The sequence below is a fragment of the Oculina patagonica genome, chromosome 9 (genome assembly GCF_052425735.1).
Source record: "Oculina patagonica isolate OP01 chromosome 9, crgOcupat, whole genome shotgun sequence".
In the NCBI taxonomy this organism is placed as follows: Eukaryota; Metazoa; Cnidaria; class Anthozoa; order Scleractinia; family Oculinidae; genus Oculina; species Oculina patagonica.
In genome coordinates, this window is record NC_135766.1 from 31,144,973 (window position 1) to 31,168,396 (window position 23,424).

General features: G+C 38.7%; 2 protein-coding genes across 7 annotated transcripts in view; one reads left to right on the forward strand and one right to left on the reverse strand.

Annotated features, from left to right (window-relative positions):
- The window catches only part of LOC144664626 (dyslexia-associated protein KIAA0319-like protein), a 29,362-nt gene extending 15,897 nt beyond the window's left edge, over window positions 1-13,465 (forward strand). For 3 of the 4 annotated variants that reach the window (XM_078525774.1, XM_078525775.1, XM_078525777.1), the window contains 10 exons: window positions 1,626-1,777; window positions 2,838-2,976; window positions 3,667-3,737; window positions 3,916-4,007; window positions 4,638-4,774; window positions 5,373-5,495; window positions 5,982-6,072; window positions 9,045-9,116; window positions 10,624-10,718; window positions 11,273-13,465. In XM_078525774.1, coding sequence (XP_078381900.1) covers window positions 1,626-1,777; window positions 2,838-2,976; window positions 3,667-3,737; window positions 3,916-4,007; window positions 4,638-4,774; window positions 5,373-5,495; window positions 5,982-6,072; window positions 9,045-9,116; window positions 10,624-10,718; window positions 11,273-11,403 — 1,103 coding nt within the window. In that variant the 3' untranslated portion in view covers window positions 11,404-13,465. The remainder of the gene's footprint in view (window positions 1-1,625; window positions 1,778-2,837; window positions 2,977-3,666; window positions 3,738-3,915; window positions 4,008-4,637; window positions 4,775-5,372; window positions 5,496-5,981; window positions 6,073-9,044; window positions 9,117-10,623; window positions 10,719-11,272) is intronic. The other variant, XM_078525776.1, reaches the window with a different exon arrangement.
- Window positions 13,466-14,454: 989 nt separating this feature from the next.
- LOC144664781 (uncharacterized) lies at window positions 14,455-22,818 on the reverse strand. Of its 3 annotated transcripts, none has more exons than XM_078525993.1 (5): window positions 22,479-22,818; window positions 22,283-22,369; window positions 21,002-21,077; window positions 17,343-17,987; window positions 14,455-14,757 (listed from the first exon to the last, which is right to left on the reverse strand). In XM_078525993.1, the coding sequence occupies exons 3-5, from the start codon at window positions 21,063-21,065 to the stop codon at window positions 14,564-14,566; spliced, it is 903 nt and encodes a 300-aa protein (XP_078382119.1). In that variant the 5' UTR covers window positions 21,066-21,077; window positions 22,283-22,369; window positions 22,479-22,818; the 3' UTR covers window positions 14,455-14,563. The 3 variants fall into 3 exon arrangements, with proteins under 3 accessions (XP_078382119.1, XP_078382120.1, XP_078382118.1); XM_078525994.1 differs by having other exon boundaries at window positions 21,002-21,105; XM_078525992.1 differs by having other exon boundaries at window positions 21,002-21,119.
- Between the last annotated feature and the right edge of the window lie 606 nt (window positions 22,819-23,424).

A 23,424-nucleotide genomic window follows, 5' to 3' on the forward strand; every position in this document is an offset into this window, starting at 1 on the left:
GAGTACCGATTCATATAAGTAAAATGTTTTAGAAACGTTCTCTGGTTAAAAATTAAAAATATAAGCTTTCGCTCCAAACTGCAGCCGAGAAAAATGGCGCGAATGAATAAATATATAGGGTAAAAATGTGAAAAAATTACAGAAAAAAATGCGTAAAAAGGTGAAAGAAAAATAGTGAGAATATGATAATAAAAGAGACTAAAAAGAATAGAATGTGGAGGTAGACACCGCGCAGTGCCTGACCAGTTCGCCGCGAGTCTCCTTCTGACTCACTTGAAATCAATTTGATGTCATCATCCATGCATGGTTTGCAGTCGATCTTTGTTACAATTTTGACGTTTCTGATGTGTTCTCTTCGCGTCTGTAGACATCTGCCGGTTTCTCCAATGTAACTCCAATACAGTCAACAGGATCTTGTAGACACATTTGTTTGAAGGTGGCTGGGAGGGAATTTTGGTGAAGGAAACTCTTGGTGATCTTGGTGGTCTTGGTCATTTTAGTCGACATCATCTGGGATTTTTTTCCAAATTTTCTTAGTGCTTTGCTTTGCTTTTCTGTGTAATATCTGTTTGCACTTTGTGCTCGTTCCACTTTTGTGCCCATTTTTCACTCATCTTTAACAATGTACACTGTACCTGCTGTGCATGCTAAAACGGCAGTTGCTAAACATGCTTACAAACAACCTCTTTCATTACGAGGCACATTTCCTAATGCTGCCCTTTTCCAGTGTGATACATGGATATGTATTTTTTCAACTGAAGGAAGAAATTATTAATTAAAACAAAGTAATAAGGCACTGCAGCTTATGGCTGGTTCTCATATGATCGCCCCGATCGTTTCTATCGCATCGATCGTTTCTATCGCCCCGATCGTTTCTATCGCATCGATCGTTTGCAAATACTGAGACGATCGTAGGCGATCGAGGCGATTGGAAGCGATCAGGGGGTTCTCATAAGATCGCCCCGATCGTCTGGTATATGCAAAGTGCCCGGTCAAAGCCTAGGCCCGAGACAATTATTTTCGCGCCAAACTCAAGAAACGAGTTACAAAAACCTCGTGCGTATGTCGGATCAAAATTCAATATTCATGAAAGTGAAAAATATATAGAGTTAATCAAACAAGATAATAATTCATGATCTTTTCTTTGTTCCCGCATATGAATGTTCGATTTTATTCCGATCGACGCACGTGTGCTTTTTTTTTTCAAAACTCCGATATCGTTTAGCCTTCGATGCAAGAGCAAACCTTGCGGCCTCCTATTTTCTCGTTATTGCCATTTTATAGCGAAGGAGGAAAAGGGAGGCCAAACGGAAACGTAGTTATGGGTAATACTGATGCACCATGGTACAGTTTGGATCGCTTCGTTCGTCTCCCTCTGTGAAAGTAGTTCTCATATAATCGTTTGCGATCGCCGCGGTCTGTGACCGATCGCCGGTTAGAACACGGGCGATCGAAGCGATCGTCTCTGTAATGTTTTCATATAATCGCCGCGATCGCAAGCATTTTTGGAAGCGACAGAGGCGATAGAAACGAACGGGGCGATCATATGAGAACCAGCCTTTATGAAACTTCCCGGATACATCTTCATGTAAACCACTTGTAATTGTGTACACTCTGCGTTTCAGATATTAATAAGCCACCCATAGCAAATGCCGGCCCAGATGTTGTAGTGCATCTACCAAACAGAGCCGCTGAACTGGATGGCTCAAGTTCCTATGATGATCATGGCATTGTGGAGTACGAGTGGTCACGTGACCCCAAGAGTCCTGCTGCTGGTGTAAGTGTTTGCAGCCGTTACTTGGGGGTCACGCAACGCTTGTCACTAGTGGAGAAAAGCATTGCGTGACGATCCACGTACAGTTAAACCTTTTTTGTACGGACACAAAATGGACAGGAAAGAGTGTCCAAAATTATTATGGAGGTGTCCATGTTAGAGAGTAACAGTTTATAGCATTTTTTACCAAGTGAACTGTCCGTAATACCGTCGCTTGCATCTAAGCGTGAACACTCGCCGCCAAAACGTGATCTAAATGGGTATCAAACGTGGCATGATTCGTCATCAAACGTTGAAGTTTGGCAGACCGTAACGGCACTTTTCGCGCTTAAAGTGCTCACCATAAACACTGAGTACAGGCGAAACTTTACACCAGAAGTGATTTAAGTGAACCTGCAAATGCATATTGACACAGATCAGGATCAATTTGTCGGAAGAAGTATTCATATCGAATCTTTCCGCCATTTTGAAACCGGAATGTGTTAAACTTCTGGCATGATTTGTTGACAAATCATGCCACGTTTAATACCCAATTAGATGCAAACGACGGTAGGGAGGTGTCCGTAAAGAGAGGTTCGACTGTAGCTACATGTATTGCAAAGGAGACTAGTGAGACAGAAAAGCTGGTTACATATACTGTGATACATCCAGTCATCGTCTTACAGATGGTTTGAAATGTGAAAAAAAAATGAAAATCTTCCATGATGTCTTAACCTGAAAAAGTAAGAAAGGTTGTAATACATTCAACTCCTACCTTGCGGACATCTCGTTATTACGGATAGGTGTTGAAGTCCTGGCGAATAAGAAGACCATGTTGCTGGAAAGAGTCTTGAATTCTGTCCAAGATGTACCGTGCTTGTAGTTGTTTAGTACAATGTGTGTCAACTTTGTCGAAATTTCAATACCGGGTTTGCTCCTTACATAGAAAAAAAATTGTGACTTGTCAAGTTGCCTATTTATAAGACATAGTTGCATATCAAAAAAATTCCTAGCTTGGAGAGTTGACACACCGACATTTGGACAATGTGATTGATTTGGTTCTGTTTTGTGTTCACCACTGCAGGATGTTATAAACAATAGTGACCATCAAGCTGTATTGCGGCTCTCTAACCTTGTGGAAGGAATGTACAAGTTTAGGCTCACTGTGGCTGATGGGAAGGGTCTCAAGGGGAACGATGACGTCGTACTGACTGTCAAGGAAGGTGTGTGGCTCAATTTATTGCATCTAAAATTTAAGGATAAAGGTTTATGATTCATAATTATTGAAGCAGTTTCTCTTATACAGTGATGTGCAAAAGGAATGGAAACGAATTTTGATGACTTTCGTGCCTTGTTTTCGCGCATATTTGACGAAGGCTTCGAATCATCTCCAAACGAAATTCGCTAATGAAAACGAAATTTTGGCAAACAAGTAAAATGTTTTTCATTAAGATTTACACTTGATAACAAATTGATAACAAATGAGAAATAGAAATAACACAAGAAATAACAAAAGAAATAACACAAAAATTTCTCATTTGTTATCATTTGTGATTTTGTTTAGCAGGCGTAATTAACTCAATCTTGCTACTACCCCCTTCCTCTTTTTACGCCTGCCACGCAGGCTATCAACTGTTTTATCAAGCAGGATGGTTGAAAAGGTTTACAATATTGCGTAATCTTGACATAAACTGTGACCATGCGCTAGTAGAGTTTTGTGCAATGTCGTGGAGAAGCAGTCATTAACAAGCTGTAAAAGATATTTCCGTCCCACCTGTACGTGAAAGAGCGCACGATAACTTCTGGTTGCATTTTGTATACCAAACCATGGCCTTGAGGTTAAATGAACAGTAAAGTGTTATTACGCGAGTTGACTGTGCTTGGTCAGTAACCGAGATTTGTTCACTTTCCAGATGAAAACAGTGCTCATCTTGTGGAGTTATATCTGGACGTGGATATCACCAAGTTTACAGAAGAGAATAAGGTACACAGTAGAGAGCATTGAGCAATCCGAATAAATTTTTCAGGAAATCATTTGTGTGTGGGTGTATGTGTGTGTGCGTTTACTGTAAAAAGAATGGGGTAAAGCCATTTTGGAACCTTGTGGCTCAGTCAAAAGGCCGGCGTTGACCAATTCTCTCTTTGTTTGTTCGATTCAACAGGAGCAGTTGATTCGTAAACTAGCTGTGATTCTTGACGTTCAAGATGAAGACATCATAGTTGAACACCTCAAAGAAGCTGGGGTTGGACACAGGTAAACAGTTGCTATTCGAATGTATGAATGACAAAATAGGTAAATACTACGCTGAAGTCAAAATACTTTTCCCGACGTTTCGGCAATGCTACCTCTTCAGGGGGACAAAACTATTTCACCGTTAAAAAGTTCTTTGCATGAGCTCGAGTATTTAAATAAAAGCTCGCGCAAGTTGCCGCGCGCGACAAAGACAAAGAAGTCAATTTACGTGAAGCTGAAGTCGTGATTTAGTCCACTCGGAGCTAGAGTTTGAAAATATATCACATCTCCTGTTTCTTGCGGTGCTGTTGCTTTACCAGGCCTGCCTTCAGTACATTGACCTTCATATCCTGCAGGGAGTGATCCGGTTGGATAAAATGTGCAGGTACAGGAAGGTCATTCCTGCTGTTGATCACATCCCTGCAGTGTTCCCTGAAACGGTCTGCCATCCTGCGCCCAGTCTCCTCAATATACACGGTAGATGGACATTTCTCCCATGTTAAGCAGTATACCACGTTCTCCGTTGTAGAGGTGTAGTGCCCTGTCATGTTAACATGCGCCTTGGGTGTTGCAGTTGTGTTAGATGAATTAACATGAAAGATGAATTAAACTGAAAGAGACGCTTAAATGTTGTATCTTTTCATTTGACAGTCTGATGGTGATGTTTTACGTGAAGGACAAAGTCTCAGGAGCTAAGGACGGTTATGAAGTGGCTGGAATGTTGAAAGACAAGATTGGAAACGAGGAAGGCTTCTTTGAATTTGGAATGTTGAAAGTTGAACCGTACAGTAAGTGTCACAAGCTACGTTATAAAATTGTTAACAACTCAAAGACAGATACACACATTTTGTCTCTTCTTTTTTTCGATGTCAAACTTACCTTTAAGTCGAAGTCAGCGCACCTCTAAAAAAATCTAGTAAATTTGGTGAAAAACCTAATATGGGTCGGATACAGGAACAATGCTGAGTCGCCCACTACCTCTCGGAACGAGTTAATTTATTGGTTCTAAAAACAATAGATAACAGGTGACAACAATGACCCTAGCCCTGGATAACAATAGAAGTAGTGTTTACAGCGGGCGAATGAAAATAGAGGTTCCAGAGAGGTAGTGACTTACTGACAATGCCCCTAGCCCCAAGAACAATAGCAACTGTTGCACAAGAGGACCAGTAGAATTACAAGCTTAAAAAGATCTGCCACGCTACTGCTTAAAAAACAACCAACCAAACAGGAACAAGGGCAGTTTATACAATCAGGGAAGATTGAGGCGGACAAATGGCAAATTGTTTCAAGGTGGATCTCCGTGGCTTAGAGCCGTGTTTCCATTCCACTAAGTCATATTGTATGTATTACTCTAGTTACTCATAAGCTTCTGTGTTTTTCCAGTCTGCAGGAACAACTGCTCAGGTCATGGATACTGTGATCGTAGCACCAAGCTGTGTGTCTGTGAGAGTTTCTGGATGCAGGACTTTTTCAAGGTTCACTTTGGAACCAGAGAGAGCAACTGTGGTAAGACTATTTAATACTTTCGTTTTGTTCCATGTTATGAATGTGAGCTACAGCCTGTAGACTTTGCCGATTTTTGGGATTAAATGCTCACAAGCTCTGCAGGAAGTTGTGTTTTCTTTCTTGGCCATAACTTGGTTGTCACGCGACACTCATCATGAAGTCAAGAGTATAGTTGCGTGACAATGCAAAGAACTTTTGTGAAGAAGACTGTTAGAGAAAGATGAAGGCGCTTCTTCGTTCAAATGTTATAACGCTTCTAGCCTCACTTGCTTCAGTCACGACTGCGTTGCAAGTGGTAGCTGGAGGTACACCCTTTCCGTTTTTGTCCATAAGAACCCTTAAAAGTACCCTCAAACAGCCTTCTACCCAGATTTTGTGCGCGTCACGTAAGATTTGGGTGAAGAATATTGCGTGACATGCGCAAAAAATTAAGAGGCTTCACCGTACATCATGTACCTCACACAGTATATACTGCGTTGTTTTCAGACTGGAGTATATTATATGTGACTGTGATCATCTTTGGAATCATCATGGCTATTGGTGGTATAGTGTGGGCGATATGTTTCTGTATGGGAAGGTTAGTATGACATGCACCGTACATCATGTACTGTAGTTTCCGAAAAATTAATTCGATGTAGCTCATAAGCTGATGTTCGGTTTATCCGATTTACGTACCTGAAAAAGCCCTTTCGACACCTGTACAGGCGAAATGAAGTGGGTCCAGTTGTTCAAAGGGTGGATACCGTAATGATTCGATTTAGCGCCCTCCTTCCAATAAACGCCCCCTTCCGAATAAGCGCCCCCCTTCGAATGTGTTTTTGTAAATAAGCGCCCCTATTCCAATAAGCGCCCCTATTCCAATAAGCGCCCCCATTCTAATTAGCGCCCCCATTCTTATAAGCACCCCTATTTTTATAAGTGCCCCTATTGTGTATAACTGGCCCTACTGAAGTCATTGACGTCAATAGATAAACCCCTGACCTTCACCGTACAGTTCATGTATATATTTACTGCTAAAATGAACAATTATTTTAAAAGTAACTGAACTTTTAACAATTTCTAACTGTTACAGTTTCTGTATTGTTAGATACATTTGGCTGTTTCTCAAAAAATTAAATAAGCGCCCTGTCCCGAATAAGCGCCCTGTCTCGAATAAGCGCCCTCCCTCAAGGTGCCAAAAGTAAATAAGCGCCCCGGGCGCTAAATCGAATCATTACGGTAACACTATCCACCAGATAAATTGCTATCCAGGGGATGTGTTGACGAAACAAACTGGCCTCTCCACTGGATAGCGATTAGCCGGTTGATGGCGTTATCCATTTTTTGAACAACCTGGGGTCTGTAGAATATCTACTCCACAACCTTACCGTTTTACAGCCACTACTTTAAAGGTAGGGGGTGACTATTGTTTTATTTGTTTGTTGCATAGAAAAATGTATCCATTTAAAGCAATAATTATTTTTATTCTTTGCCTGAAGCAATGGCGAAAAAAACCCATCTACTTTTGAAGCATAAGTATAGTGTTAAATTTGCATGATTTTTTTTCTTGTACTTTAAGTTTTACATTCTTTATTTTTTGTAATAACAGACGTCACAAGTTTTCTTTCATTAAACGAAGACGTTTCACGTGCGACTCTGCTCTGTTAGTACAATTTTACTGTTCCTGCAACCCTCGATTAAGCAATCTTAGCAAACAATTTAGTTAATCGTGCTGTCATTTTTTTTGCTTACAATTATGATACATATTCTCTCATTAAATCTCTATTCTTAGGGCTAATTGTCTTCTGTTATTTCCGTAAGCAATATAAAAGGAAAAGGGCTGAATCCCTAAAAACTATTCAGTAGTGTACAGAGTGTATCGAATTTATGAGTTCGAGTTAGAAATTTCGAGTTCGAGTTATGCGGTAACATTTTCCCAGTTGGTCACGCATAGTGTCTCCCTTATCACCAAATGAAAGCTAACCGCAAGCAAATAGGAGTGGAACTAACCGCAAGCAAATAGAAGTGGAACTAACCGCAAGCAAACCAGGATGGAGCTAACCGCAAGCAACTCGAACTCGATATTTTAACTCGAACTCGAAATTCTAACTCGAAATCGAACTCAACTCGAAATTCTAACTCGAACTCGAACTCATGAAATGGACAGACCCTAGTGTACATGTAGCAGCTCTCTGTCTCGTAAGCTTGTAATTTTTCTGGTCCTCTAGTGTAGCAGTTGCTCTTGTTTGGGGATAACGGGCTTTGCTCCTTTTCTTTGTTCTTTTGTTCCCTCGAGGAGTATCTAGCCATTTACGTGAGAGCTTGCAAGAGTTGCAACCCGACCCAAATTATTATTGGCCATGTTCTAAACGAGCAGGGGACTGGGTACGAACATATTTTTTCTTGGTACGAATATTCAATATCAATTGAATTGAAAATGGGGCACGTCATCTGAAAGAGCATTCAAAAATTAGTAAATTTACCGAATTTGATGGTTATTCGTTTAAACGCAAAGGCATGGTACACTTTTAAAATAAGAGAGCTTAGTATGGATTGGAGGACGCCTGTCCCTCCAATCCATACTAAGTATACCATGCCTTTGGGTTTAAACCAATAACCGTCAAATTTGGTGAATTTACTAATTTTTGGATGCTCTTTCAGATGACGTGCCCCATTTTACAATTCAATCGATATTGAATGTTTGTATCGAAGAGAAAATATGTTCGTTCCCAGTCCCCTGCTCGTTTTGAACATGGCTAATTGCCCAATTGATTGCTGCCCGAGAGACTTAGTAATCTCTTCCAATTAGACAGTGGCTTTTATAATTTTAGAAAACGTGAATTTGTTCAACCCCGATTCTCTTCGGTAACATTTGGCAAACACTCTCTTCGATACCTAGGGCCCAAACTTTGGAATGCTCTCACACCTATACTAAGAAATTTACCATCTTTAAAACAATTCAAATGCGTTATACGTGGTCGGGACCTCACTGCGCTGGCTGCTAATATCAGTGACTGTCGGGGATGCAAACTATGTCAAGAATGACTAGCAGCCATGTCATAATTTTTACTTTTAACATAATTTTAATTTTTATATTTTAATATAGTTAAAGAAACAGAATTTTAATATATTTGTACTTAGGTTTTTTTAAATGTATATAAATGTTTTCTATTTTATATATATTAATTACGTTTTTTAGTTAGGCAGGTTAGGTGTCCACAATTAGTAGAGGGGACTTTTCCTCTCAGCTACTACAGATTTGACACGTTAATAAAGTTGTTATTATTGTTATTATTATTATTAATAACTTTGCATTTATAAAATAATTTGGGTTTTCAAAAAGTTTGCTTGTTAGAAGCTGGTACTACATGTACGACTCACTAAAAGTGCCAACAATGGGAGGTGCCCTTTAACAGAGGCTCAACGTTATTTCCACATTCCAGCATTGCTTGTAGTTGTGTTGGATTCCATTCCATTCTTTGTTTTTCTGCTCCTTGTCTCCATTGTTCAGGACTTGTACTCTCGACTGTCCTTGCTTTCTTTCCTGTATCTGTTTCTTTCTGTCTTTAGACTTCGTCGTAAGAAGGTTGTGCTCTCTGTTAATCCTCCTAGTACAGAGGACGCCTCTTCAACTGACCATAGGTATTGTATGCTAAAACTTGCATGGGGACAGGATAATTGATGCCAAAGTTACCAATGCCAAATGCAAACGCGCAATCTATTCAACTGGCTTTTGGCCTCCAGAGACAAGTTATTTAGTTGTCGACAACTATTGGTCACTAAGAACTTAATGTTATTGACAACTGATTCTGTCCGATGCAAGCATTCCAAACATCGGAACGATTGGAGTGTTAGTTGTCGACAACTAAGTCAGGACAACGAGAGCTTAGGAATCAACATTCACTACACATGCTCAAACCGCTGACTTCTTACAACGCAGTTGCGATAGTAGACTTTCTAAAAGTCGTTCGCTTCTCGTTTCCGGTAAACAAGTCTATTGCGATAGTTCTCGACAACTAAGGCTTAACATTCCCACACACCAGAAAAAAGGTCCAAAACGTAGTCCTCGACAACTAAGCAGTTTTCCTGTTTAAAATGGGAAACTGCCCAGTTGTCGACAACTAAAATGTAGCGTTTAGCTGTAACATTCAGTCTTTGATAACAAATAATTGTCGACCTCTAAATTTCTAGTCTGTGGAGGTCCTTAGTGTGTCAAATTTGTAACTGACTTGCAAAAACATTCTACTCTGGTCTATGGGAATCTAAATCAGTGCAGTAACCTTTTGTCTTCAGTCTTGGCGTGGCTTTCTCTGGGAATGATGTTTTGTTGAATTGCTACAGTGTCTTGCATGCAACACAATGTTGCTTATTTACTTTTTCTACTGTTGCTGACTTTAGACCATCTATCATCTTATTTTTTCACATATTTTTCAATGTTCTCATATCATCGAATTCGCCAAGAATGACTCCCTCTCTAATCCTTTTCCTGTTATTTTGACTTCCAATTCTAGTCAAAATAATGCTTAAGTTTGCAACATTCATTCTTATTTTTCTCATTTTATTCCTCTCATTTATTTTCTTTTGTTGTTGATAGTTTTGCCTTTGTTTACTTTGTTGTTGGTGTTGTTCTAAGCACGTTTAACACAATTCATTGATCATCAGAATTCTCATAACTTAATTACTGATATTTTCTTTTCATTATTTTTCACCTGGGAGTATTTAGTTTTATAACGTTTTCCTGACTTATAACTCGACTTGTGAATTAATACAAAGAAATCAAATCACGTTACAGCATAGAGAAAACTGTCATTAAGCCCCTCATTTCGATTGCTTATTAAATATTATGTGATTTCTTCCTTTCTTGTATATAACTTATGCATTTATGACTTAATTTAATGCAAATGGAATATTTCAATAGAGAATATCGTAAGCTTTGTGATCTTATATCACGATCTTTAACCCATTAGGGTGATGCATGGCTCTGGACATTTTAAGCACAATACTAAGAGAATCAGCAAATACTAGTTTTTGAAATGGGACATAGTTGCTCAGTTTGGTTTAGGCCGCCTTTTTTGTCTTAAACTTCAACAAGAAAATTTTGGTGTTGCATTAGATAGCTTACACTCTTTGGTGTTATTTCGTTGTGTAGGAGACGAGGCCGTGGCAAGAGACGCCATCGCTACGCTGTTATTGATGAAGATGACGACGACAAACTAGAAAGTATGGAGATGCTACCAAAAGGAGGTAAGCGAATTGAACGTTTTGTCTTTCTTGTTGCTGTAAGTGTTCTGCTCAGTCTCACTCTTGTATTTGTCTAGCCTATGCAAGTAGCCCCTATAACTGCTAGGGCATACAATAGTCTCTTGTGGAAGCCGTATAGCTTTTGATGTAGCTTTCTTCAGATATGGTGTGTTTTTGTTTTGTGTGTTTGTGTGTTTTCCTGCATTGACTGAAATGTGTAATCAATCTGGTGAAGTCAAAAATGTGCCTTTATAGGGTAACAATTAACTAACGATTGATTTCATTGATTTTCATATATTGGTAATGCCACGGTAACACATATTCTAACGCTTGTCAATGGTTTCGTACTTTCGTGCGCTTGTGAATGGTTAAATGTTTTTCCACACTTACCACTGGTTTATTAATTCATTTCCCTGCCTTTGCCACTGGTTTCATGTTTTCTCGCGCCTGGTACTGGTTTCATTGTGGTCCAATCACGTTTTTTGTCGCCATAACTTCTGACTTAGTTATAACGTTGGTATTAGATTTAAGTTTATTTTTCTTTTTTTCCCCCTTAGGTAAATACCTGAGTACAAGTCTCATGTTAAGCGACACGGACGACGATAGTGACGCAGAATCAACAGTTTTTGAAGCCAGAAAACGGACCATGAACGGCTCAGTGAATGGCTATATAAGGAAAGACACGTGATACAGAGAGCATACAGGCATCCTCTATATAATACAACAGCTTTCTACTTCCGGATTGACTGACTTTGCCCTTCAGCGTTCCACTTGAACGTCCCAGTGTGGTAAGGGCAAAGATTCCAGGTGAATATTGCCAGTCCGGTGTGAGATCTGAAGGCAAAGTTAGTTAATGTGGTTAGAGGCTTGTATGGCTCATGGAAAGAAAATCTAGGAAGACAGCACTTTGACAACCACGCGTTGATGTATTCCTCGCAGTCATTCCTCTCGTACAGAAGTGTTACAGTATAACACAATCTAGATCAAAAAGGTTTAGGACAATATAAAAGGCGCGTTTACACGACAGAAATTTGGGTACGGGCTCGTCAGAAAATTGGTGCAGAGATGACCACTTTTGCGCCAATTCCCTGCAGTATTTTAGCCCGTGGTAGTCAGCAAAGCATGTTTGGCTAAGAATTTTCTTTGTGGGTGCCTATAGCGATTTTATTCTATTTTATACATGAAACCCAACTGTTCAAACCTGAAGAGTATGAAAATTTAATTTGCAAAAGTATAACAAAATGCGTGTCCCAATCGTACACAACAAAGGATAAATGTTTATTATAACTATACAAATTTTAGATATTAAATTTGTAGCGAGGTAGTTCGCTTTATCTCAAACCGCAGTTTGAAATGTTATTAATTTATTAGTAAACATCACAACGAGGATTGTGTTGTTTGTAAGAATGTTGAATGTTGACGGAAGAGATTTTGTTTGTTACATTACTGAGAATTTGTCTACTTGGGTGTTTGTCATTTACCGGAATAAACCGAGTTGAAATAATCGTTTGTGATCAAATCCCCGAAATTTCGGTTGAAAAACAAATGGAACAGTTTTTTTTTTTCGAAAAATCCATTCGGAATTGTGGACTACGTATTGAGGTCTTTTGAAGTCGGTACATGTACGAGCCGTTGTAAAATTCTGTACACATGGTTTGTTTCTGCAGTCTCCAGTCTCCCATCAAGGAAAAGCAATAACCGAAAACTGCGCCAACTCTTTCGGGCAGTTTGCTAATTTTAGAAAAACGCGTACTATTAAAGGGGCTATGTCACGCAATTTTAGGCAATGTCGCTACTGACCAACCGGTCATAGAATTAACTGAAATATCACAATAACGGCTAAAAACGTTAAAATAACTCAACAGAAACACAGAAAGGCCAATAAGGGGCAATGATGGGCAAAATTCGAGAAAATTAAAACGGATTGCGTTCGTGTAAACGATTGTTTATCTCAATTTCTATAAAAGTGTCAGTAAATTACCTTGCTCTGCCAATTTGAAGTAAGGGTTTACAGCTCTTAATTGACGAAAATAAATAGAATTACCTAAAATACCGTGACCTAGCCGGTACTACTACCTCGCTACAAATTTAACCGGTCTATTTCGCTAAATGGGCAATACCTCAGGTATAGATTTAACCCTGAAATAACATAATTAAAATTGTTATTGACGCTAGAAGTTTCGGTACAATTTAACATTTTTACTATACTGCAAAACTTGTTTGATCGATCGGTTTAGCTAGTGATCACAAAGGGGAAGTTTTGATGTTTAGACAAATTCTCCTATCTGGTCCTCTTACAAATGGGTTGATAGAAGTAAAGAGAATTTGTAAATTGAAACAAGCATAGTGTGGGCCTTTATACAAAGTTTTCTTACTTAAAACTCTTTTTTTATAGAATACAAAAATAATATAACATTCGCGAGTGAACATTAGCAAAATTAAAATTAAAACAGGGACAATAACCCACATATACGAAAGAAATTTTGTGCATGCCATAAAGGCACATAAATATTTATTATTGTTGTCCCGCGTCAAAGTCAGAAGCTGTTATTGCAGTTTGAACCAGTGATAATATATTCTTTTTTTTTTACGAATGCGTGTGAGCGAGGTGATAGGGTCACCACCACGGTTAACACAAGGCCGAATGAGCCAATTTTCAAATCACTGCAAACTGTAGTTACAGTTATTGTTAGGTAGCTTTAAATAAACAAGGATTAAAAAAAATAAATAAAGAGTTTCTTAATATTGTTTCGAAGTATTTTGTCTTTGTTTTGTACGGGAAGAAACTTTTAGAATACTGTTTAATTTTCTCCCTGTTTCAAAGATATCTCTCCACAGTCATGAAGGAAGTAATTGAAGCCAGAGTGTAGACAGTTCGAGATGTGGGTCGCTTATTGTTTCCTGCTGCTAAAATACATGCTCTCGTCTTGGGTGGAAGCCAACCCGCCTGAGTGTAGTCAAGTGCTGTTTCTGCAATAAAGAAGGTATAGGTACTGACATGTACGCCAAAGCTTAAGTACATCACTCCGCCTCCCACCTACAACCAACCCCAACCCCGCACATTCCTGAATCGGATTCGGCTTCCTTCATTTTGTCCTTTTACGTTCCAAGTGCACCACAGTTGTCGGGTTCCTTCATTTTGAAGCGATGACGTGTAAGTGATGACGTCATCGCTTATTGCCATCGCACGACGGGTTCTTTTATTCTATTTAAACTGGCCAATACTTTCCACGGAAGCTGATTAAGCGCTGGAATGTGACAAAAGGCGTGGGACTCACGCCGGTTAATATATTCAAGACTATAAATGCGAATTGCCCCATCTTGTGGGCTTCTGTTTTCCCGTAAAACCCACGGCCGCTCGTTGGAAGAACGTATTCGAGAGAAATAGGAAGAGGGAGTCTGGGTTGGGTGGGGGGCGTTTGGGGGGGGGGGGGGGGGAATGGGGTTGGGGGAGCGTTCTCAAGTTTCTAGCAATTCGCAATTGCTCTTTTCTTAACCATGGGGGAGGAAAACACAGCTAGTACAGTGCCTTTCGTGAGGTATAATTAAAACAAGCTCGATCCATCAAGCGTTGAATCTCAGGCACTCGGTGGAGTGGCATCCGGAAAGCGCGCAACTCACACAAATGCCATTCATGTAATATTTCTCTATTTGCCACTCTATCTTCTCGCTACTGTGCAAAATATGCTCTACACGTCTACATGTATTCATAAGGTAACGAATTACACAGACAACGATCGTGAGTCAGTCAGTATCAGTACTCAGATTTATTTCCCAAATCTTGTTACAGAGTTACTGGCTAGTAGCTGGGATTTATTAATTTTGCGTATACCGGAATTAGCTACTGCTTATGCAATGTTAACGGTATTTCTATCACAATGCATGAAAGTAACAAACTGATATGGCAAATATGGTGCCACGGCAGCAGCTCTTGGGTCATTAATGGTATTTCCCGCGTAATCGAGTTGTGTGACTGGTGTTTGGCCAGGTTTGTGAGACCATGTTCCGTCTTTATCTAGGCGATACCAGTGGTAATCAAGACCTGAATAGAAGTAAAAAGAGAGTTACTAACACAAGTACGATGATGTAACGTAACGATGTGATTTATTTCATAGGTGCTGAGACTAAAAACCGTACTGATTTAGAACTAAGCCAATCAGCAACGTGAACGATGAAATTAGGAGTCAAGAATGGTCCCCCAAAATGTCGCAGTGCTCGCAATGCTCGCAAAATTTTAGTGGGTGCTCGTTTGCTCGTGCTCGCACATTTTTACAAGTGCTCGCATGCTCGGTTTTTAGTAGAGGTAGGTTTTTGAAAAGTGCTCGTTGCTCGCAAGGCTAATTTTTGTCAATGCTCGTGCTCGCAAAGAAAAACGCTGTGCTCGCCTGCTCGCAAATGCTCGCAAAAACCATTTGATACCCCTGAAATTCACAAGTTGTGAATGAACGTACAGGGTTGCACAGATAGCCGTTGCACAAAAATCGCACGCTTTGAAAAATTAAAACGAAGAAAGGTTTGCTTCTAACTTGTGTTCTACTGAAGAGCCCATTTCACTTCATGCCAAGGAAACACTAATCGCTCTTTACAAAACTCAACAAGATGTAAAAAGTACTTGAGAGTACTCGAGGAAGCAAGGAAAGTCAAGCGAATTATACCCAAGCTGAAGCACGAAATGGACAATGAATATACTTCGCTGCAAAGTTTAATGGAATACTAGTAAGTAGGCTAAAGCATTATTTAGAGAATTATTCATTGAAAGGAGAAACTTTTTCACATTAATATAAATGCAGTAAATCCAGCCAACAAGTCTATCGCGTGTCGCACATTTCCAAGTTGAAAATGACTCGGACAGTGACTCCGATGACCGAGAATAGTTTCCGTAGCATTTAGTGACCTCTGCCATTGTTAGCAGACACTTGACTCTAAAAACGGGGAGAAATTCCAATTTTAATCTTACCTTATTATAGGAAATTAACGCTTGTGTTAATTAAGGTATTTGAAATTAACGCGACTTAAATTAACGCGAATTGAAGAAAAAATTACATCCCAATAAATGAAATTAACGCGAAAGAGGGGGTAACATTTCAAAATGGAACTAACGCGACGTACACAACAGAAACAAGTTTATTTCAACACTTCTAGGCGTATAATCTTAAAGGAAAACAATGTTCGTGGTACTTTTCCCACTTTAAGCGTTCTTCACAGTATCAATGATAGTGACAGATAAAATTATGCTTTTTCCTCGGAGTCAAGAACATCAGTACTGTAACGAAAAATTTGGGCCAAAATAATGGAAAATAACATCATGGAAATTAACGCTCCACTTAATTAACAGCGCGGAAATTAACGTTAACAAAAATTAACGCGACTTAAATTAACGCGAAAGTTCGAAATTCGCGTCAATTTCATGACGCGTTAATTTCCTATAATAAGGTATCTTTTTAAGACATTTTAGAATTTAAAATATTTTCAGCCTTGAATCACTTTCGCTTCTACGCCGTTCAGTTAACTTTCGCTTGTTTGTAATTATGGCAAGAAAGAAATCTCACTACCAATAAAATAAAATAAAAATTACGTCACGGAAAATACTCTGCACGATTTTAATTCGCTCGTTGAGGTGTATCTTAAAATTCACTCGTTTGCTGCGCTCACTCGTTCGTTTTCTGATACTACTCAAGTATTGAATGAAAATCGTACGCGCGCACTTTCCTTGGAGTTATGTAACTGTATCACAAAACAGGTTATGTGCTATGTGTATGGTAGATACACGGATGAACTTAACTCTTTCAGTGCTAAAGTCGACTTTTTTCGACATTTGAAGGAGCAGTCAATGAACCACTTGTGACGTCATCAATTTAAAAGTCAGCAGATTTTGGTGATAAGCATCTGATAGAGCTAGGTTTGACCTTTTCAAAGAACTATTCATTTTGCGTATCGGTCGCATCCTAACAGAGCTAATCGAGAAAAAAGTCAATCACTTTTTAGTGCAAAATCGGTGCTTAAAAAACGCCAAAACACCTGTAAAAGATCTAGGTCCTCTTGACAGGGTTTACAAATGTTTTAATCAAAACTTTTTTGGTCTAAAGGAAGGACGGATACAGTAGAAAGAAGTGGAAATAACAAAGCCGAGAGAAACGAAAGGAAAAGGAGAAAGAAAAAAAATGGAAACGATTTCGCAAATTTTGGCTTATGCGCATGCACCAAAGTACATTTTTGTACATTTTTTAATGGAATCTTCATCAAAATCTTGCTGCATTGTGGAAAAGTGCTTTTTAAGCAAAGTGAAGGGAAATTCAGGATCGTAGCATCAAAAATTCAGTTTAACGGTAGAAAAAAACCCTGTTTTTGGAGAAATTTAGCACTGAAAGGGTTAATCGCCTGTGAAAGGCGCAGAAGCATACGTTTCAAGTGCAGATTTTGAAAAAAAAGTAACAACAAAACACAAATTTAAAGTACGAGTTATAGTAAAAAAAGAATACTGGTAGCTAGAAATGAACTTTGCAATTAAATTACAGGGCATTTTAGTTACAAACAAACTGCAAACTGCATTATTTTTTGACGAAACGCAAAATACAATCTGCGCGCTTTTGGATATCTTACACTGGACCCATTTATGTGTACACTTACCTGGCGCAACAACCAGAGCTACCACATGATTTTGGTCGGGGAGGGCTGGATTTGCGGGAACTGGACCTCCGGCTGCGACGTTCAAAGTAACCAAACCATCGCGTTCCGCAGACATTCGCACCGGGTTAGCTAGAATAGGAGGATATGGCAAGACTCCTGTAGCTCTACCGGGCTGTGCAAAGGTATCTGTCACTTTGGTTGTAGCATAGTTGTAGCAGTTGTTGAAGGGCTGATGGTTTCGAAGATTCCACGGGGCATTGCTATACTCTGGTGCATAGCGTTTGGATTTGGATCTTTTTGCAGCTACCTGGGGTTTGACAACTCCCGAAGCTATCACCTTTAAAATCCCATTGCGAAGGTCTTCTGGTAGGGCATCCTTTGGCATGGTATTGAACAACATCGTCTGAAGTTGGACCGTTATTGGACCTACGATTAATCTCACGGATTCTTTTTTCATTTTGGACTCAACTAGAAATCCTTTGTAGCCAAGTACCGCAGGTATATTTTCTGGTAGATAGGCCAAGCCATCATTTATCCTGGCGTTCAGACGATTTTGAATTTCTGTATAACTTGGGTGACTCGAAGCAATCGTCCATTTTGGATCAGGGACACCGGAAAATACCGCCAAAGTTACAGTAAAGTCTCCTGCAAACAAAAAAATGCGCCATGAAAGCAAAAATTATGGTAAAACGTTTTCTGTTGGTTTATTAAATACCAACATTGATTGTCAAAAACGAGCAGGCGAACCGTCCGACCCCAGTGAAAACTAAAATAGCCTCTTGTTGACAGATTTCCAGTTTTCGTTTTTTTTTCTTTTTACGTAAAGGGACACACACACACAGTTGCCAATTAAATCAGAAAGAAATTCAACCATTACTGTCTACAACACGCGGCCAAATTGAAAACCGCCCTATTGAAAACACGCGCTTTGCGGGCCGCAAATGACTCCAAGCGGGCCGTTAATGCATTTAACTGCCCTGCAGCTGATTGGTTCTCGGTTCATCATCCGATTAATTTTAACCAATCAACGTCGCTGACGCGGGAAAACCATTCAGCTGCGTACGCCTACAGCAAGAGTCTCGAACAGTTTTTCGCCAAGCGAATTGTGTTCGGTAGGAAAAATCTAAGTCTATTTGTTGTAGATGGGACAAAATACAGCCAAAAAATCCGATTTAGAAGCAAATGCACAAGGCGAAGAGACAAAGAGAGTAACTCCTTGTTGTCTTGCGAGAAACGAAACATCGTTCACTTGAATTGTGTATCTCCGGTCGAGCTAATTTAGCTAAAGCAGTTGTAGGAATTTTACGCCAAAGTTCAATCGTAAAGTGCTATTATCCATGAATCAACCCATTGCTCATTATTTTCAGAGACACTGCAGCTAGCTCTTTTATACTACAACTACACAATAAGACATAAGCCTCAGTAGCATCGTGTATAATTTTCATTGCGACGAAGTACCTGTGTTATTTGAATTGAAAATCATGATGTTAACTTCATTAAATGAATGTGTTACCTATCTGGATGTTATTTGGCCTTGTTTATTGATAATAATGATAATAAAATGACTTTTTGAGGGAATATTGTTTATTTGCTCCCTTGTAGTGTCATTTGTGACACTACGCGGGCGCAATAAACAATATTACCCAAAAGTCAATCCCGATTCACCAACTCTAATAGTCAGGTGTATCAAGCGAGAAAGAGATGGAGGATCAGAATTAGAAATGCTTGTAATTTCATCTTCTAGGAGGAATCAGATAAAAGTGTCCCAGCAGCAAGGATAATTTATGTTGAGCTTTCTTGTTTGTTCGCTTATTTGTCTGTTTGTTTTCGGGGCTATGTATAGTAAGGCCTGATTCACACTTACGACATAACGACATGGACATAACGACATCAAGGGAAGTTCAGTTCTTTCCTTATGTCGTTATGCTTATGCCATTATGTTCCAACTATGTCGTTATGTTATGTTGTTCACATTGGTGACATAAAACATCAATGTGAGGTGTTTTTTTTTTCATTTGCGTGACCTTGCCGTTATGTCGTTATGTCGCTAGTGAGAACCAGGCCTAAGCGTTTCAATGGAGAAAAAAAAATTGATTTAAAAACATTACCAAATTTGAGTGCCCAGTCCGAAAAAAGATGTATTTTGCCTTCATGTTGTAGTGTCTCTTTTATGAGAGTTCAGTGAAAAGCTTTAACTTGTTACGATGGCGAATAAAAAGACCTGATTGAACAGGAAAAAGGGGAAAATGTTTTATTCTTTTGACGTATGGAACACGGCCTTTACAGGCTTTCTATTTCCCTATTCCCGGGTTTTTTTTGTTTTTTTGGGGGCGGATTACCCCCCCCCCCCCTCCGTAACTTCCAGAATATTTAAGCAATCACAATAAAACTTAGATGATATATAGTATGTCCAAAAATCTATCTTTTGGTATACGTCACGTGGGATGCTGACGTCACATCACGTAACAATTAAATCATAATGTCAAAACAGCCGCCATCTTGGATCCGCCATCTTGGATTTCAAAATTTTTCTGAAACGTCAAAAAACCGCTCAAAATTACTGCAAAGTACTCAAAATCAATAAAACCGTGCTTAAAAACCGTGAAAAGGTGAAAATATTTGCATTAAAGTGATTTTTCATAATAGAAATACGAAAATTACAAATTTGGGAAAACTTGCCTGTCAAAATGTCGTTGCCATGGTGACGTCAAGTTCCTGACACAACAACATATCCTACTAAATTATTCCCAGATAAATTTTAGATAAACTGGCAAAGTTTGGCAGCATTTGGTTGAATCTTGAAAACGTTATAAGCGTTTAAAGTCAGCGCGGGCACTTTCCGCCCCCCGGTCTGGATAGGGTTAAATAGTTTTTGTTCAATACAAGAAAACTGCGGTAACCATAGATTGCCGTATGTCGTCCCTTAACCGTATTCAGACCGGGCTTTTTTGGACCTTCTCAGACCGGGGGGGGGGGGGGGGGGGGGGGGGGCTTCGGAAGCCCCCCCCCCCCTATGTAACTTCCAGAATATTTAAGCAATCACCGTGAGACTTATAGGATGTATTGTATGTCCGAAACCCTTTCTTTTGGTATACGTCACGTGGGATGGTGACGTCACATCACGTGACAATTTCATCATGATGTCAAAACAGCCGCCATCTTGGATCCGCCATCTTGGATTTCAAATTTTTCCAAAATGCCAGAAAACCACCCAAAATCACTGCAAAGTACTCAAAATAAATAAAAAATGTGCTTTAAACCCGTAAAAATGTAAAAATAATTCCATTTAAGTTGATTTTTATCAACAGAAACACGAAAAATTTCAAATTTGGAAAAACATGCCTGTCAAAATGCCGTTGCCATGGTGATGTCAAGTTCCTGACACATCATCCAACCCTACCAAATTGTTGCCAGATAAATTTTAGGAAAACTCAGAAAGTTTGGCAGCGTTTGGTTAAATCTTTAAAAAGTTATAAAAGTTCAAAGTCAGCGCGGGCCTCAAAAGCCCCCCCGGTTAAGGGTTAAGTAATCTCCCGTATCTCAGCATATATTTTGATACTAACTTGGACATTGTGAAAACTGTTAACCATTCTTCGACGCCTCCAGGCTTACATGATCAAGTAAAGTAAACGTTGCAATTTTATCAGCAATGCTCAAACCTGAAACTCCATTTAGACTGCAGAATTGCAAAATGGAAATTACTACCATCCAGTAGGCCAGCATGTTGTATGAAATCTGAACGGATAACAGAAAACACCTCAATCTAAGAATTCAAACCTGAAATGATAATTCAAATTATTTCAATCGATCATGGCAACCTGCTTAAATATTTATTACTTAACGTAATATCTAATTAGAAATGTTCATTTTTTGTGATAAAATTTTCTAAAAGCGGACTGAAATTTTTTGTCTTCATTCTCGACTGATATATTGACAAAATGGTTTGTCCAAGTAATTCCCGCTGCATTCATGGCGTTGATAACAACTTACATTGTTTTATTAATTAAAAAAGAACAAAGAATAGGGCAGGGTTGTTTAATACCCATGCCATATTGCGATATGAAACCAAATTAATAATGTTTTATTCGTCACAGAACGATTTACGGTAAGATCTTGGAACAAGTCTTCTCGCATTTCACGGATAATAAGCGGGAGTTGCAGCTGCTCTTTTCAGAGTTCACACGTACGATAATCTAATGAAGATCATACTTTTTTTAAACTGCACACGATGCCCTAAAGAGAACAATAGTCAGTGCACTTGTCGGCGGAGAAAATCGAACGTTTCTACACCGCTTTTGTTTATTTTTAAACCATTAACTTAGATTTTCACAGTGCCCAGCTTCCAAGAATTAGCAAGATAAGTTGGTAGGTGGAAAATCTCCAGGGAAGGATGAAAAAGTCCAGTAACAAAGCGGGAGCTCTTCGATCCTTTTAAAACAATGACAGAGTCTCTTAGTATCTTAGTCTCTCAAACCTCACGTTTTCTTAATATCTTAGTAGACCGCCAATGAAGTAACCGAAGGTTTGCGAGTAGTTTCGAATTCTTAAATTCCTATCGCTAAGATTCATAACATTAAAATTTTCTTTAAGGAATTGATTAAAATAGGGGAAAATGCATGGGAAATTTTTAGCATCATGTACAGTTGCTTTTTTTTATCACTCTTTGTTAAAGGAACATTTTGTACATTTGATCATTTTATGGTAAAAAAATCTGCCAATTTTACTATTTTTCCATTGTTCACTAAGGACTAGCTAGCATTAGAATCGGTAACATGTAGGCAAACACATTTATTTTACACCCTAATTGTATTCATGCGCTTTAAATACTAAAAAGAAATAAATATAATATAAATATAAAGAGTTTGTCTGATCATTATATATAAAAATAGAGGCATAGATTCTCTAAAATTGAATTTATCTAGGCAGAGAGATTTACTTACGTTTCCTTGAAATCCTTGAACTGATATTGTTTGATGTTCTTCAATCGCTGAGGGACTTCATATGAAATTTTTCTTTTGTGTTAATCACTACAAGCCAAGGCCAAAACTGCCGATTTATTATTGATAATGAAAGTGCTTCAAAATTGTTCTACCAGAAAGGCATGCATGTCCTTATAAAAATGGACGAGCTAAACACCTGAATGACGTTGTAATGTTGTAGTAGCTACATACGCTTAAACTCCAGTGGGGACTTTCAATAATTATAACCTTCAATCAAAAAATTCTTCTTTTCTGGATAAGAACTTTAATAAAATCCTTCAAGAGCGTTTTAACAAGACATAAAAGGGACCAAAATGGTAAACAGTTCGAAATAAGACATGTGGCTGTTTCGACCTGTTGACTTCCTACTCTCATATTTTCCACGGTCCTTATGTTGCGAATCAAAATTAACCAATGGAGGCGCTATCCTGTGCATTTTAAACAATAATGGCTTTTACGTACTTCAATTGTTTACGCATTTCACAAGGTAATAACTTAAAGGGATCAAAGGTCGGTTTTTATGAGTAATTTTATGAGAAGACTTTTATTTGCTCGAGTAGACGAGGAAAATTGGCCAATTTTTATGTGGCAAATATTTGCTTAGAAGCTGGTGCGTTAGCTTTTTGTGCAAATAAAAGTTGTGTGCGTGGGTTTTTTTTTTTTTCTTTTTTTTTTTTTTTTTTTTGTTTTTTTTTTTTTTTTTTTTTTTTTTTCTTTTCGCGCTCTCTATTCTTTCCCCCCTCTTTCTTTTTCCCCCCCTTCCCCTTTTTTTTTCCCTTTTTTTTTTTTTTTTCAAAAAAAACTTTTTCATAAGTTGTCGTATAAGAAAAATTGCTTGTGTAAACGACTCGTCACATGAAATTACGTTTATTTTGACCTTAAACATAGATATTACTCGAAGTAAGTTTACGATAGTAAGACTTTTTCAATATCCCCATACATTTCTTTATATTTCGAACGTACAAACAGTCACGCCGCTTGCATGGGCACCCTGTGTTTCTACCTCTACAATTGTCGTATTTCACCAAGGTTTTACGGGATTATGATTTTAAAACGTTTGAAATAGCAGAAATAAGCAAACCGGAAATGGTTGTTAAGTAATG